Genomic DNA, 16567 nt, shown 5'->3' on the forward strand with positions numbered 1-16567 from the left:
GTTTTTATGTCTTGTCAGGCAAAACCCTCCTGTGGCCCATACTAATAACTTACAGTGGGCATGGAGCATTTGTATTGCTTACCATTTGCTGGCATTCTTGTCATCTCAGTTTCTTGCTTATTATTTGTTTTTCGTTCCTCTGCATGTCAGCAGTCCATAAGAGTGCATGTGTTTTCTAGCTCTCTCCATTGTCTGCTGCTTCTCCCAAACTCTGCTGTAAACCACCCCAGTTCAATGTCGCTTCCTCATCCCTTGCCTCAAGCTCAACCAGTGCTTTCCCTTCCTACCTCTCCTGGGGACTCCTCAGCCCAACCTCAAGCTCCTTATTTGCTCGTTGCCTCCCGCGTGCTCCATGATGCTTCTTCCCTAACTGTATCCCTAGGGCATCTTGTGGCACATTTTTTAAAATGTTCTTAATTTTATTTATTTGAAGGGCCTGGCGCGGACGTGCCAGGCCACTCCGCGATGCTAAAACCTTAGTGTTGCTGCTAAAATTACATTTTTTTAAATGTACCAATCCAAGTGGCAATGTGCCTTTTGTTGCTTTTTTGCTGATACTGCACCGCATTGGTAAAAAACATTGGCGAAGCTGAGTTGAGACCTATAGGCTTTGCTAACGCTTGATTTTATTTTTATCCCAGGCTCTTCCTTCTAGCTTTTGCTACAGGACGTTTTTTGTTGTTTGTAAGCTCTGTTAAAGTCAGAATTTATTTTTTAAACTATACCTAAATTGCAAAACAACACGTTTCCATCGAAAATCTCTCCCATTCCCTCTCTCCTACCCCAACGTTCCTTATAGAATAAAAGTAATGGATGAATCATTAGCAACATGCACTGCAAATTGGATGGGAGAAGTGAAGTGCCACCAGCTTCCTCATCCAGCCTTCCAAAAAGGATGGGAGTGCAGACTCTTGCTCAGTCATCACACTGATTTACCAACTTGATTCCACATTAACGACTCAACGCATGTATGAGATTGTCAACATGTGTGGGATTGGAAGGATGCAACCATCTTTAAAATGTGTCTAATTCATGCCTTTAAAAGATGTTATGGATGGATGGTGCTAAATATTTCATTTATTGAAACAGTTATGCCAGTGGGAGCTTGGCTGCCTAACAGCCATGTTTGATTTATTGAATATAAAGGGGGTGACTGGATTGTTTGTCCCACTTTCATGCCTCCCTCTTGTAGAACAGGCTGTCCAGATGTGAAACCATCATCCACTCCTACCCCTCAGCGTAAGTGGAAACCTCCACAAGGGTGATACTAGTAACTGCTGCCATCCAATAACCTGTTGGAGCCACAATGTCACTAACCCATGCCACCTAACACATGTAGTTGCAACACAAAATATCAACATGTTGACACCATATGTCACCACACTGTCATCATGTCTGCCATATTTGAATGCAAGGTTGGGTAGAGAGGGAAGCCAGATCAACCGCTGAACCCTTTCCACCTCCAAAGCCCACACAACAATCTAAATCACCCTGGGTGTATTCATTCACTCTGAAGGTGTACTTATTCACCGGTGGTGCAGATTCACCTCTATATAAATAGGAAGGGAAAAGGGAGTTCCTCAAAAATGCTTTTCATGAGCATGCGATGTAACAGAAAAGGTGCACGATGCACCCCTAGGAGTGACATATATTGCATATGCTCCCAGTACTCACAAATTAATTTGGGAAAGGTATGATTGCTTAGTACCACATAGCCGCGACTGAGTTCAGCTCTTTTCTAAATTTGGTTGATCATTGTTTATTAGCAGTCAGGACACTTTAATGCAATTGTAATTGTATTTATAAACCACTTCCTGCCTCTGATGTGGTGTTGAAGTGCTTTTCGGCAAGTAGCACGCTACTCTGGAATCCAAAGGTGGATTAGTCATGGATTAGTAGAAGGAAATACAAATTGTTATTGGAAGTAGGGAAGTGTATGAGTGCTCAGTATCAAAACATGAAGGTTCAGTGTTCAAATCCTGGCAAAACCAGCTCAGCCTTCCATCCTTCTGAGATCGGTAAACTGATAATCATTAGATTGAGCAATAGTAGGAACTGTTATTTACAGTGCCTAGAAACTGCAGAAATGCAGTATGAAGCACTGAAGTAACTAGAAATAATTATAATTCAATGTGGAAATGCACCATTTCAGGAAAACAAAACCTTAAATGTTTTCTAATTCAGTAAGTTAATGATGTTATACACGCTATGTATAAACATGATGGAAAAAGGCAGCTTTGGGTAACATATAGAGGCGGGTGAAACACTGAAAGATATAGCCACGCTCGAGCCTGAAGTCTGGCTCTGGCTCTGGCTGAGCTTGAGGTCCTGTGGGAACCTTGAGCCCATAAGAAGTCGGGCTTTCATGTAGCTTCTGCCTGCCCCTCACACTCTACCAAGAGTGGTAATGCGGCGGCAGTACCGCCAACAGGCTAGCAGTACATACCGCCACATTATGAGAGTGGACTTCTCCACTCAGACCACCATGGCGGTAGAAGCCACTGGGCCAGAGATGTCAATCTCCAGCCCGGCGGCCGCTATAGTACCGCTGGCGGCATTTTGAGCCAGCCTACCATCATGGTTTTCGTGGCGTTAGCAACACAATGAAAACCATGGCGGTAGGCCCTACCGGTGACAGGGAATTCCTTCCCTGTCACTGGTAGGCGGCTCACCCACTCCCCCAACACTCCCCAGACGCCCCCCTCCATCCACACTCTCCCCTTCCAATCCCCTCACCCCCCATACACGCAGACACACTCAGACAGGCCCCACGCATACACCCACTCACTCACACTGGCATACATGCAGTCATACACACATACATCCAGTCATGCTCGCACACATTCGCGCACACATTCGCACACACATTCACACTGACATGCGAACAAGCACTCAATTCACCATTCTTACACGCATTCACACACATGAATACACCCACGCAAACAACACTACACACACTGACACATTCATGCACACACTCACACATTCATGCACACAACCCCCCCCCCCACACACACACACAAACCCCCCCCTCCCCTGTCGGAAGCCCAACTTACCTTCTTTCAGGTGGTCTTCCGGCAGGGAACAGGAAGGGGTGCTCCTACTGCAAGCAGCATCCATCAGCAGAACACCGCCAGGCCATATCACAGGTCATGATAAGGCTGGCAGCGGTCTACTGGCTTGGCGGTGCTGGTGGTAGCAGCGCCACCTTACCACCATCCACCACTATGATCACTGCTGGGTTTTCCGCCCTTGTGGCGGAAGTCCGGCAGTGATAATAGTATGGGGGACGGATGGTAGCCGCGGTGACAGTCTTTTGGCGGCAGTCACCACCGCAGTAGGCATTTTTACCGCCAATTCCATCATTAAGGCCTTAACCTCTTCATGTCTATAAACAATGAATGTGATCTTGGGTAATGTAACTGGTCATGTTTAAAAATAACTTTTATTAAGTGCTTCTCATTGCAGTGCTATGCAGTGGTGTATTACTGTCGAAGCTTCAACATCATAAAGAAAGAGTTTTTATTATATTTTACCTGACGTTTGGTGCATGGTTTACATGGCAAACATGTTCATGGCTCTGCTCGTGCAAGGGCTCTAAGATCCGGACCAGACCCTTGGCTGGGCTCTGGCTGTCTGATAATTTGTTGGCTCGCCCACGTCTAGTTATTTACAAAGATGTGGCGGTAAATTGCACGCAAGGACAAAAACACAAGGAGAAGCCATGGATAGATATGTTTGTTCTCTTGTCGTAAAAAAAATAATGACGAAAGAATTTGAGTTTAAAAAACTTTTCACGTTTTGCATGCCGCTGCTATGACGCCAGTCACCGAATCTCGGATTTGAGCGTGGGGTCCGGATCCGAGGCGGAGAGAGTATGGGGCGATGAAATATGTCCACGTTTGTGTATATTGAAGAGTCCAGATCGCCGCCGGCACACTTTCCTGCCTAGGGAATTGGAGTTGCTGAATACGACGAAGTGACAAAAACGTGTCACACGCTAGCAGGCCGGAGGGGCGAGCTGTAATGTTTTTACAGTATGCATTCTGCATGGAGTTTTAATAGGGCTACCAGCAGACTGCGAGGCACCGCCCCAAGTATGTTTATATTGCTATCCGACTCGGCAAGATCTTATTTACAGACCTTCATCCAAACAATCTTCATCCTTTTTGACAGTAACAAGTGGATTATATCGGACGTGTTATATCCCGGTTCCAAACCGAAGGGCCGCCGCGAGCATTTGTCATTCACGAGACAATTCTCCGGGAGTCACTGTTTGGCTGATAAGAAATGTGACAGCAGCTCTGAGGTTTGGCGGTTTTGCGTTCGCGGCTCTTTCATGTTGATTGAGGCATCCTGTAGATCCCAGGTCTGATTAGTGGCTGCTGAGAGGAGAGTAGACGGTCCCCACAGTGTGGCGATGGGCACATGATGTCAGTGAGAGGAGCGCTGTGGCCCAGGCCCCTGACTGCTCCGTGGGTTTCAATGAGAACAAAAAAACAAGCATTGCAAGCATCTTGTGCGGTCCCGGAGCTTTCCGGGTGCCGAGTCGCTGATTAGCAACATTTTCTCATGCTTATGTGCGCTGCTGTCGCACCATGTTTAAATCACATTCCAAACCCCACACACTTCCCATACACGTCTTAAAACAAGCAACAACATTTTCAGTCACGCGCTCCAAAGAGTGTCTTCAAAACACTGAAAAACAGAGCAGCTGAGAAACTGTCCAGAGCATAAGTGTTGAATCTAGGTTGAAATATATTTAAAAAGTTCACAAAAGAACAGGATTGCTATAGTAACAAGGCACATAGCTTTATTTGTACCAGGCACCTAGACACCATTCCTACGACGCAGTGAGAGTTGTGCAAATTTAGAGCTCTGGTTGCACAAAATAAGATACTATCTTGTCCAAATACTCTCCTCCCAAAGAGAGATGGCTGCGGAAGAAATGTGCCTAGTTTCCGTTCTGGTGTGGAAACGATAGGAGCTGTTGGCTGTACTCTGCGAGATCGGAGCTAATCAGGCCATATAAGCATCCAAGAGCCACAGCTAACAATCTTGAAATGCAGTTAGCTCAACTTCCTTCACTGTGTGACTTCATCACAAGTCAATACACGCAGCAGCGCCGGCCTTAATGGTACATCGCTGGAGCAAGTCTGCAGGCAGAGAAATAATAAGAACAGTTTCATAGATGGCAATGTAAACGAACCATTACAAAGGAAGCAAAATAAAGAGAAATTCACTTAATATGTTGTGGTGGTGAAAATATACATAGAGATTGCGTATCGCTGGAGGTGAGCACTGCGCATGTGCCAGTGAGGGTAACATTCACGGAGTGATTTCCGGCTGCTGAGATCGCAACCAGGTTTCAGTCCCCTGATGTAAGAGCAACACCTTTGAGGCCACACTAAACAACAAATAGCCGAGATCTTAGCATACGGCAATGTGACTCGAACAGCATTTGAGCTTATAAATTACTCAATCTGGCAACATTTAAAAAACAAGCAATGAAACTGAGTCAAACATGCTGCGAAAGGCGTGTGGTCAAAGCAGCCAACTCGAGAGTTGGAGTCTTGGCGTCAGCTCAACATCCTGTGATTTGGGGCAAATCACTTAAAATACAAGCAGCAACCTTGGAGGGGTGGTGGAGAGAGATGGCCGAGGGCGAGCAGGCTGCCACATGCTGGAAACAACATGCAATGGTGAAAATGAAAGCTGGCGCATCATTAAAAGGTGCACGGCCTCCAGGTAAAGCAATAATTACATCTGCAATGTAAACAAACGAGTAAGACAGCATGGAGGAGGGAGGAAAGTCTTGGAATGCACAGCAAATATGACAAGATAAGATTTACAACCAAGTTCACAGCAGAGCTCGGAAAGACAAGCACTTCTTTCCAGTGCCCCAGAGGAAAGACCAAAGTAGTCCATAAACACATCTTAAAATGGTGAGCCGTGTATTTAGAAAGTAGTTGGTCCGATCTCCTGGGAGGAGACAAAAAAGAAAAAAGGTGGGACAAAGAGTACGATTACCCAGTAGCAAGCAAGGATTTTCAAAGGACACTGGCATACACAAATCATAATGAGTGGGAGGAGCTGAACCTCGCAAACCACCTACAACAGGTCGCTAAGCAACAGCGCACGCACTATCTATGCTTGACCTAAAAATGCCTCTGGGATACATATGACGAAAACTAATATGCTCCTTTGGTGTACTTCAGAGTTTCAGTGGCTGCTCATGATCTGGAGTACGGTAGTGGTGGGGCAGGCACATCACACACACATTCTATTCTACATACAGCCATTCACATATGCACTCACTCACACCCATCCATTCACAAGTTTGCACACATACAACCACCATTGACATGCACGTACAAATGTATACACAGTAAGAATGCACAAATACATATACATTCATACCAACATACATGCACCTCCCGCACATTAAAAAAACGTACTAGGCCAACAGTGATCTCATGTGGTGGAAAGGAAGGCTCGGTGCGTCCTGGAGGCTTCAGAGAAGGGAAAACAAGAAGATCACACTGCCTCTTCTCATTGGCTGACCTTGTCATCGTTCAGCTTTCAAAAGGAGGACCTTCTGTTACTCTGCGACTTGCTGATCTCACTCTACTTTGCGACGAGTGTCATTGATGGACTCTCAGCCTTGATACTTCAGGGCGTAAAACTGAAGTGCCGGGTCTGAGTCTATCAGAGACGTGCCCCCTCATCATGAGGAGGAGGAGGACCTTACAGCATTTTGTTGGGCTGAGGAGATCATGCTCACAGGGCTATGAAATATTTAGCCCAGTAAACTTTGGGTCAGGTAGCCAGGCAGCTGCAAATTTAGCACATATACAGCTCCTTGCTGCCTGACCGAGACATTAAGAGTATCTGTCAGGCTGACCTTTGCTCAGCCTGACAAATACTCTTCATGTGTTGGAAAAAGATGGGGTGGAGGAGAAGGACCTCTCCGTCCTTAACTACCAATCACTCCTGGATTTACTCCTTGTCGGGTAGTAACTACTTTGCATTCAAGATATCATGGCAAAATAATTCTCAGTAGTGTAGAGTTTACCACACCTAGTAATTTATCAGTTGTGATAAATGCCACACATCGAAAGCTCTCATCAGGTCCACTGGTCAAACCTGCCAGAAATTACCAGGGAGGAGGTTAATGAGGTGATATGGGAGGTGGAATACCCAGTAATTAGAAGAGCAAGCTAAATGTGGTGTAGTAAGCTCTAAATTATTCATGTTATGCCCCATTTCCGAGTTTATAGGAGGTACTTACCAGGCCGAGTAACTGCTTCAGCCTGAAGTGTCGGTAATAGCCTTCACCAGGCCTCATAAATAGTAGTCCATCCTGAAGTGTTGTTATTTACAGAGTCTGGTAAATACCTTATTCCTTTACCCAAGAATTATGATCATGGCTCACAACTAATTGAGAGTGTAAATGGCAATGACCTTACAGCTAAAACCAGAGTTATCATTAGCAATGAGAAGTTACCTTTCTAACTTCAGTGCTGCAATGTACAGCATTTCTAGGTTGTTATGTTTTCTCGCCACCTCTTTAATAAATAACAAAAAATAAGGATTCCAATTGCTGTGGTACCGATAAAATCAAATGAAATGAGGACAATGTAAACTCGATTAGAATATTTATCACTGCTCAGATGATGGGTTTGCGTTTTTAGATAAGGCATTTGAAGGAAACCTGATAGGGTAATTTGGCTCTGTATCTTTTTACTATGCATTTGAAGGCAGTGATCTCACTATTGACAAATGCTCATTATTGAAATAGGATAGTGGAAATGAATTAACTAATAAGAACATGCATTGTGTTACACTGTCCTGACATTTATTTGTTCTTAGATGGGGAGAAGTGGTGTTCCATCGCAATCCTCAAAACAACCTCCTAGGACCTGTGGAAAAACTTATCAAAATTTAATAATGCAGTGTTGATGCTGTTTGACGTCTTCTCTGCCTTCAGAACTCGCAAACATAGCTTTCTCCTCTGCAGTTTTGAGTGTATGAAAGGCTTCTCTATCACATTTAGGTCTGGTGGTACTTCCCTGAAAATATTTGCATTCAGCCTCTCAGATTTTCCTGAGATGATTCAGATGAAACCTCCGACAAGCTACCACTGACACTTCTGCATAACAGTTTACTACCGAAATATCTAGATTTAAATAACGACCTGCCAAAATATTGTGGCCAAAATATTGACTTCCAAAAAATCCTGTAGATTAAATACACATGTACATACAGGTTTACTAGACTTCACAAATATGTACCTATGCAATATATATATATATTTGCAAGGTACATAGAGATGGAGTTAAGAATAGTAAACTAATCTTACTCATTTATATATATATATATATATACTTACATTCAAAGTATTCAGGTATTCAGGTAGTTAATACTTTGTCTGGCCAAGGTTTTTGCCGTCAATATTCTGACATACAGCCAGTATAAAGAAGTGGTTCTGCTGATTTCTCCACTTGAAGTAGTATTCTCCATTAATCTGTTCATGAGGCACAAGATTAAGGGGGTCATTCTGACCCCGGCGGGCCAGGGTCGGCGGGAGCACCGCCAACAGGCTGGCGGTGCCCCGCAGGGCATTCTGACCGCGGCGGTTTGGCCGTGGTCAGAAATGGAAAACCGGCGGTCTCCCGCCGGTTTTCCGCTGCCCAAAGGAATCCTCCATGGGGGCGCAGCTTGCTGCGCCGCCATGGAGGATTCTGACACCCCATACCGCCATCCTGTTCCTGGCGGTTCTCCCGCCAGGAACAGGATGGCGGTATGGGGTGTCGTGGGGCCCCTGGGAGCCCCTGCAGTGCCCATGCCAATGGCATGGGCACTGCAGGGGCCCCCGTAAGAGGGCCCCACTTTGTATTTCAGTGTCTGCTGAGCAGACACTGAAATACGCGACGGGTGCCACTGCACCCGTCGCACATCCTCCACTCCGCCGGCTCCATTCGGAGCCGGCATCCTCATGGAGGGTTGTTTCCCACTGGGCTGGCGGGCGGCCTTTTGGCGGTCGCCCGCCAGCCCAGTGGGAAACCCAGAATCACCGCGGCGGTCTCCTGACCACGGAGCGGTGTTCTGGAGGGGGGATCTCTGGCGGGCGGCCTCCGCCGCCTGCCAGAGTTAGAATCACCCCCTAAATACCTTAGTCAGAGCTCATGCGTAATCCTGGAAAGTCTGAATATTCGGCAAAAAATGGTTGGTCAAGTACTGTACTCTCTGTGATCACATCCTGAATCTAGACAGTGTCCCCCCACTTTTCCATCAATGATTGGGGAAGTAGCGGGTGAGGATTCAATTAATGGCAATGCCCCCAATGTACAGGAATATACTCTCTGTTGCATGCCAGGGGCATTGGATTTTGTGGTTTTTCAGTAACAAATTCCCTCTTTAGGAGTTTGTCATTCAAAAAACAAGCTTTGCTGAGCAGGTGAAACAAGTATGGCCCCCGTTAAAGCCAGTTGAGGCTCTACACATAAATCCAGCAGTTCTCCAACCTCTACATGGGGCAGAGGAACCAGTTCCCCCACCTATAAATGGGGATGAGAAACCACAAGTATAGCGAGTAGGAATCCACCATTTTTTTGCGGATGCAAATTCAAATTTTAAATGGTAGCATTATCATACCTCGTTCATCAGCATATCATATTGTCATTTCTATTGCAATGCAAATAATATTTTTGATTATAATTTTTGCATGAACATTAACTCCCTCTAATAATTTGAAAACCCAAGGCAAGAACATTATTTATTATTTGGCACTTTTCTGAAATTCAACATCATTTTCCATTTTATCTTGAGAGTTCATAGTATCCTGCATTAAGAACAACCTTTGACAGACAGTCTGCACAACTTGTGATCATGGGCATAAAATGTAAATCTTAGAGTATATTAGCATTTTGAAGTGGTGAGGTTGTAGTGTGAAACTTTATAAATAACACAGCTCAACCTAATATTAAATATGATACTTTGGTTATACTGTGTTTTTCTGTGCAGTCTTACCATTTCTAGACTGTCTGAATATACAGTACACGTTATATAGCCATTGCATACCTATTTGTGATACATGAGGTCAATCATTAAAACATTTGTCATTTCTTTTAAGGCAAGTAAGGGGTCGTCAATAACTCAAAGGATTACCCAAAAGGAAGGCAACATAATCTATAGCAGTCTTGTTATTGAGAAGGCCCGTGACATTGATAAGGGGCTTTACATATGTCGTGTGAATAGTGGAGCAGTGGAAAAATCCGTCAACACAACTGTGCACATATATGGTAAGTGATGACTGAATGAGCAAAATTATTTGTCCTTGATTCTCTAGCACCTTCTCTCACTTTTCACATAGTCTATTTCGTATGCCAGATATCGAAGATCCTAAATGTTTTTACATTTTACATTAAGTGGGCCTGATTTGCAAAAAAGAGATACATCACCTCAGCAAGAGCACTGCATATAAGGGAGAATTGTGACTTCTTACTTACCTTACAAAATCCTAAGATGTACGTGATGGGAATTTGAGAATTTTGTAAGGTTGTAAGTAACCCTTTGTGTGCAGCCTAGCTGCGTAGTGGAAAATCTATGGCCAGCAATAGGACACCCACATGGGTGTCTCCACAGAGTCTACAGATAGGTGCTACTACATAGCCAGGGGATTGATCACAGAAACAAACACATATATTCTGATGAAAAGTGTTCCTTTCCCAAAAAGAGTGCATCACGAGCTATGCCAAAAACTAGGAAACTTGAGTTCAATCCGTTGCCTAAGAAGTATCACTTGATGAGGAAACTACAGGTTGTCCAAAATCAGCTGCTGCTGAGTTTCTGAACTTCGTTCCTATGCATGGTAAGCCACCAGACTATTCCAAAACAGTTTTATTGCCTGGACATTTGAAATCTAGCAGCAAAAACCTAATTAGCCCCGGTAAGGAGAGCTCTCATTACTAGCGCGTGCATGTTGTAGGACCCACTGCATTATGTGGTCAGGCTTAGTAAACACTCACAAGAGGAATCAAAATTATACTTTTTCAGAGCACAAGCACTGATGCTAATTATTCCTCAAGTTTGTGTTCATTATTTTTTAGCCTTATAAAAATCTCTAATTAAATAAGCAAATTAGCAGTTATTGTTAGGCTAGGCATTACAGGGAAACACTTAATTATACAGTAATTTAACCATCAGTGCTATGTCATAGGAGAATTACATCCTACCAATACACAGCTTGATAAGAAATTCCTGACACTTTTAGGGTCGAGCCTGGCAGAGCTTGCACCTCGCTTGCGAGACTCTGTTGGTTACAGCAAAAGGGCTTGGAGCCTGCCTGTTGCTCACCATTTGTTAGCTTGCCTGACAGTCTTCTTTACAGCCTCGTAGTTAGTCCACTTCAGGCCTGGCCTCATTCCTGTTTGTGTCTGTGTAGCAGAGACCAAGCAGTGATTGATTCAACTTAATCAGTGCCCTCTGCAGCTCCCGACGAGATTGAAGTACTATTTTGTTCTTTGAAATTTCTCATGCCCTTGAAACAGAAGGCATGTGACTGGTCTAAATGTGCCTAGCAGGACAAACAAAATAGCAAAGTTTTCTTTTTTATAACTAACTCTCTTTTATTTTGCCAAATCGCCTTTTCTCACTTTCCACTCATGCTTTATTTTGTTTTTGCTCATCGACACTCTTCTCAAAAGATTACGATTATCTTGTTTGAAATATTGCAATGCAGCATTGTTTTTTTATTATATGTAATTTATGAAATGATGCTTTAACACATAATCGCGCAGTACACCGCAATGCATCCACCTCCAATCTGCCCCACTACAATCCACCCCAACCCACCTCACTCCAATCCAAACGACTCACTGCAATCCAGTCTAACCCACCCGCACTAGTCCTCACAGCCCACCACAGTCTAATCTGCCCCACTCCAATTCACCCCACTGTAATCCAAAAAAACTGCACCACTCCAAAACAATCTGCCCCACTCTAGTTCAAATCAATCTGCCCCACTCCGACCCAAAACAATATGCCCCACTAAAATCCAAGATAACATTTGCCACTCTCACCTACCCAACTCTAATCTGTTCCACTCTAGTCTCAACTATTTGCCCTTATCCAAAACAGTCTGCCTCAGAGCAATATATTGCACTCCAATCCAAAACAATCTGCCCCACTCCAATCTGCCCCACTGCAATCCAAAAAAATCTGTCCACTCTAGTCCCAAACAATCTGCCCCACCTCAGTCCACCTCACACCAATCTGCCCCACTTTAATCCAGAACAATCTGCCCCACTCCAATCCAAAACAATATGTCCCACTTCGATCTACTCCAATCCAATATGTCCCTTTCCGTTCCAAAACAATCTGCCCCATTCCAATCCCAAAACAATCTGCCCAAATCCAAAATAGTCTGCCCCACTGCAATCTGTTGCATTCCAATCCAGAACATTCTGCCCCACTCTAGTCTGCCACACTGTAATCCAAAACAATGTGCCCCACTCCAATCCAAAACAACCTGCACCAGTCCAGCCACCTCACTCCAATCTGTCCCACTTTAATCCAAAACAATCTTCCCCACTCCAGTCTCCTCCCTTCCCATCTGCCCCACTCCGATCAAAACAATCTGTTCCACTCAAATCCACCACACTCCAGTCTGCCTCACTCCAATCCAAAACAATCTGTCCCACTCCAATCCACCACACTCCAATCTGCCTACTCTATTCCAAAATAATACCCCCACTCCAATCCTAAACTATGCCCCACTCCCTTCCACCTCACTTCAATCTGCCCCACTCCAATCCAAACCAATCTGCCTCACTCCAATCCAAAACAATCTGCCACAATCCAGAACAGTCTGCCCAACTGCAATCTGCTGCATTCCAATCCAAAACAATCTGCCTCACTCCAAACTGCCCCACTGCAATCCAAAATAATCTGTGCCACTCCAATCCAAGACAATCTGCTCCACTCCAGTCCACCTCACTCCAATCTGCCCCACTTTAATCCAAAACAATCTGCCCCATTCCAATCCGCCCCACTCCCATCTGCCCTACTCTAGTCCAATCTACCCACTCTGTCCCATTCCAATCCACTCCAATCCATCCAGCCACCCTACAGCCCATCCAGCCCACCCTACTCCAATCCATCCCACCTCACTCCAATCCAATCCACCCCACTCCAATCCAATCCACTCCACTCCAATCCACTCTAATCTAACTAAAAGTAACCATACCTTGTGCCCTAAGGTAACTATAACTCTTGCCCTCACCATGCACTGCTAACTACCCCACATAATACATCACTTATGACATCTTTGATAACATAATTGATAATATCAATGTAACATTAGCAGTAAAATAATTTAGCAGACAGCTGTGCATGGCGGGGAGCGAGTTATAGTTACCTTAGGGCACGAGTTATAGTTACTTGAGATAACTATAACTATAACTGCTAAATTTCTATGGTTCGGGACGCTCAAAATATGAGCCTAACTAAAGCGTCTGTGCAACCTTTGGTTTTTTAGGTGAATTTCTATTTTAAAAAAATTCTATTTCTAACCATAACGTCTCTGTAACATTTGTTTTTTTCAGTGAATAAGTGAATAAATATATATATATATATATATATATATGTATATATATATAGATAGATAGATAGATAGATAGATAGATAGATAGATAGATAGATAGATAGATAGATAGATAGATAGATAGATAGATAGATATTAAAGAGAGATTTATTATTATCACCAGCACTCTAAAACTACTAACTTACAATGTCTGTTTTTCTAGCAGAGTTTTAAGCATTGGATTGGTATGGTACTATCCACACTAAGCGCTAGAAAAGTCCAAAGTCCTTTTCCATTTTGCAGCAAAGTCTTTAAGCATAGAATTGGCTAGTGCCATCCATGATGAGCTGAAAAATGATAGAAGTCTTTTACCACTCTAGGCACAATATTACAGCTCTGGATTGGTAAAATACCATCCAAGCAAATCTGCAATGAATAAAAACAGTCCCTGCCATGTGTTTTCACCTTATTAGAGCTCTCCAGAGAAACATGGCCTTTTCCAGACACAAGAAAGCACGCATTATAATGACATTTCTGGCTTACAGTGCTACATAAATTATGCAAAAAAGGAAGGAGAAAAGTCTGGGTAGTTTCCAAGTTTTAGATGGAAAACCATAAGGGTGTGTTGTATCTTGCAACTAATATCATTTAGTGCATTATTGTTCTAATGGGCCATAGTCCCTCCTTCTAAAATTCAAAACCCAACATACTGCCATCACTGGTTTTTAATGATTATATGACGGAAGCACGAATGCCTAAAGCTCATAGGCCTGAAAAACACGGTCTTAAGAATGACTGCGTCTTTACCATGCATGCCTTTACCACAAATACCTTTACAACAAATTCTGTAAAAGCATGTATGGCAAAGGAAGATGCGAGGTAAATTCTACCCCTCCCCCGCCCTTGGCCTTAACACCCCACCTCAGCCCTTAAAACTGCCACTTCCCACCCTCCCAGCCCTGGGCCAAAACTCCCCCCAGCCCTGAGCCCTAAAACTCCAATCCACCACATACTACTCCAATCCACCTAACGGATCCCACTCTGCCCCTGAAACTACCGGACTCCCCTCCCAATGCCTAAAGCCTTGCCCTCTACTTAAAACTACCCCTACCACAGCCACCCACCCTGAGCCCTAAAACTGTCCACAGCCCTGCAAACTGCCCCTTCCAACCAGCCCTGAACCCTAAAACCCTAACCCAACCTTTACAACTACCCCAACCCCTCAGCCCAGAGCCCTAAAACCTGCCCCATCCCTCACAACTACCCGATCCCCCCACCCTCAGCCCTAAAACTCTCCCCTACCCCTAATAACGAAACTACCCGAGCCCCCCACCCATTCTAAGTGCTAAAAAGAAAACTATCCCGACCCCCCACCCCGCCCCTAAAAAACAAACTACCCCGACCCCCCACCCACCTTGAGCCCTAAAATAAACTAACCCCACCCCACCCCTGCCCTTGCAAACTAAACTTCCCCAAACAGAGCCCTAAACCCACCCTGAGCACTAAAACCTTCCACCCTAATAAGTAAACTACCCTGACCCCCACCCATCCTAAGCCCTACAAAAAACGATCCCCACCCCACCCCTAAAATCTAAACTACCCTGACTCCCCACCCACCCTGAGCCCTAAAAAAAACCTACCCTGACACCTCAACCCCACCCCTAAAATCTAAACTACCTTGTAACCCTGCACCCATCCTGTGCCTTAAAACCTTGCCCCTAATAAGTAAACTACCCCGACCCCCCACCTACCCTAAGCACTTAATCCTCCCTACCACTAAAAACTACCCACCACCCTGCCTCAACACCACTTACCTCACCGCGTCCCTCTCCCGATCCTTCCTCCTTCTTCCTCCTGCCCTTCCTTAAACCTTCCCCACCCCTAAATAATAAAATACCCGCCTCTCACCCTAAGGGCTAAAAAAAAAAAAAAAAAAAAACCTTTACCTTGCCCCTAAACAAAAATAGACCAACCCTACCACCCACCCCAAGCCCTCAATCCACCCCTTCCCTAAAAACTACTCCCCAACCCTGCCCCAGCCCCACTTACCTCACCGCGACCTCTCCCGATCCACTCTGCCTTTTTCTGTGCCTTAAACATGCATATGTGTAGTTCAGCACATGCGTGGTTAAGGCACAGAAAAAGGCAGTCATCCTTCAGGCAAGCAGGGCGACGCTTGCGTGGGAAACATCTGCGTTGTTCACAACGTGTTGTTTAGGACATTTCCCATTTTTAATGTATTCATACCTGCAATGTTTGAACTAATGTATGTTTTCAGACTTCAGATTTCACAAGAATGGCCTTTTGAAGTAGGTTGATTTCTAGGTGAATTTAGCAATGGTACAAATACATGTCACATCTATGAGAAAATATACTCAGTAGGCAGAATGAATAAAGGAAATAATACATACAAATATATAGCGGCGCTCTTCCTAACAAAGGGGATCTAAGCATTTAGCTGTGCGTGTTCCAGTTTTTAAAGCATAAAAAACTATTTCCTGAAGTGCAGTAACACCTTCACAGCGGTGGTGGCACAGGAGACGCCAGCAGGGCCAATATTGATTAGGCAAGAGTTCTGTTGTCGCTTCCTGCCCCTAATGCGGTTGTCCGAAGCTCTGAAAAGGGGAAACATGATGATATATTAGTTCTACTCAACTTCCTTGATTTTCTACTATATCAGTACAATTAATTAAACGAAAAATCACTTAGGATGATTCAGTCACTATTTAGTGCAGAAAACGTTGCCCTTTTTTTAATACCTTGTCTTAAAACCTCTTGCACTAAAGTGATAATGTGCTGTGCCCGATTTTCCAAAACGACCCTGTTCCAGCACAAAAAACACGCTTTATAATCTCTCTCAATAGCATGTTAGCATGTCTGGAAGGAGCCCTGTGAATGTGTCACAGACTTTGTGGGAAAGGCCAAAGTGCACATATTTTTTTTTTTTTTTTTTTATGTAGACACAGGGCAATTGGCTTATAA

At 44.3% G+C, this 16567-nt stretch overlaps 1 protein-coding gene across 1 annotated transcript in view; it reads left to right on the plus strand.

Moving 5' to 3' along the window:
• The window catches only part of FLT1 (fms related receptor tyrosine kinase 1), a 310221-nt gene that overhangs the window by 67524 nt on the left and 226130 nt on the right, over window positions 1-16567 (plus strand). The window contains exon 7 of the mRNA XM_069202204.1: window positions 10136-10304. Coding sequence (XP_069058305.1) covers window positions 10136-10304 — 169 coding nt within the window. The remainder of the gene's footprint in view (window positions 1-10135; window positions 10305-16567) is intronic.

The sequence above is a fragment of the Pleurodeles waltl genome, chromosome 8, assembly GCF_031143425.1.
Source record: "Pleurodeles waltl isolate 20211129_DDA chromosome 8, aPleWal1.hap1.20221129, whole genome shotgun sequence".
In the NCBI taxonomy this organism is placed as follows: Eukaryota; Metazoa; Chordata; class Amphibia; order Caudata; family Salamandridae; genus Pleurodeles; species Pleurodeles waltl.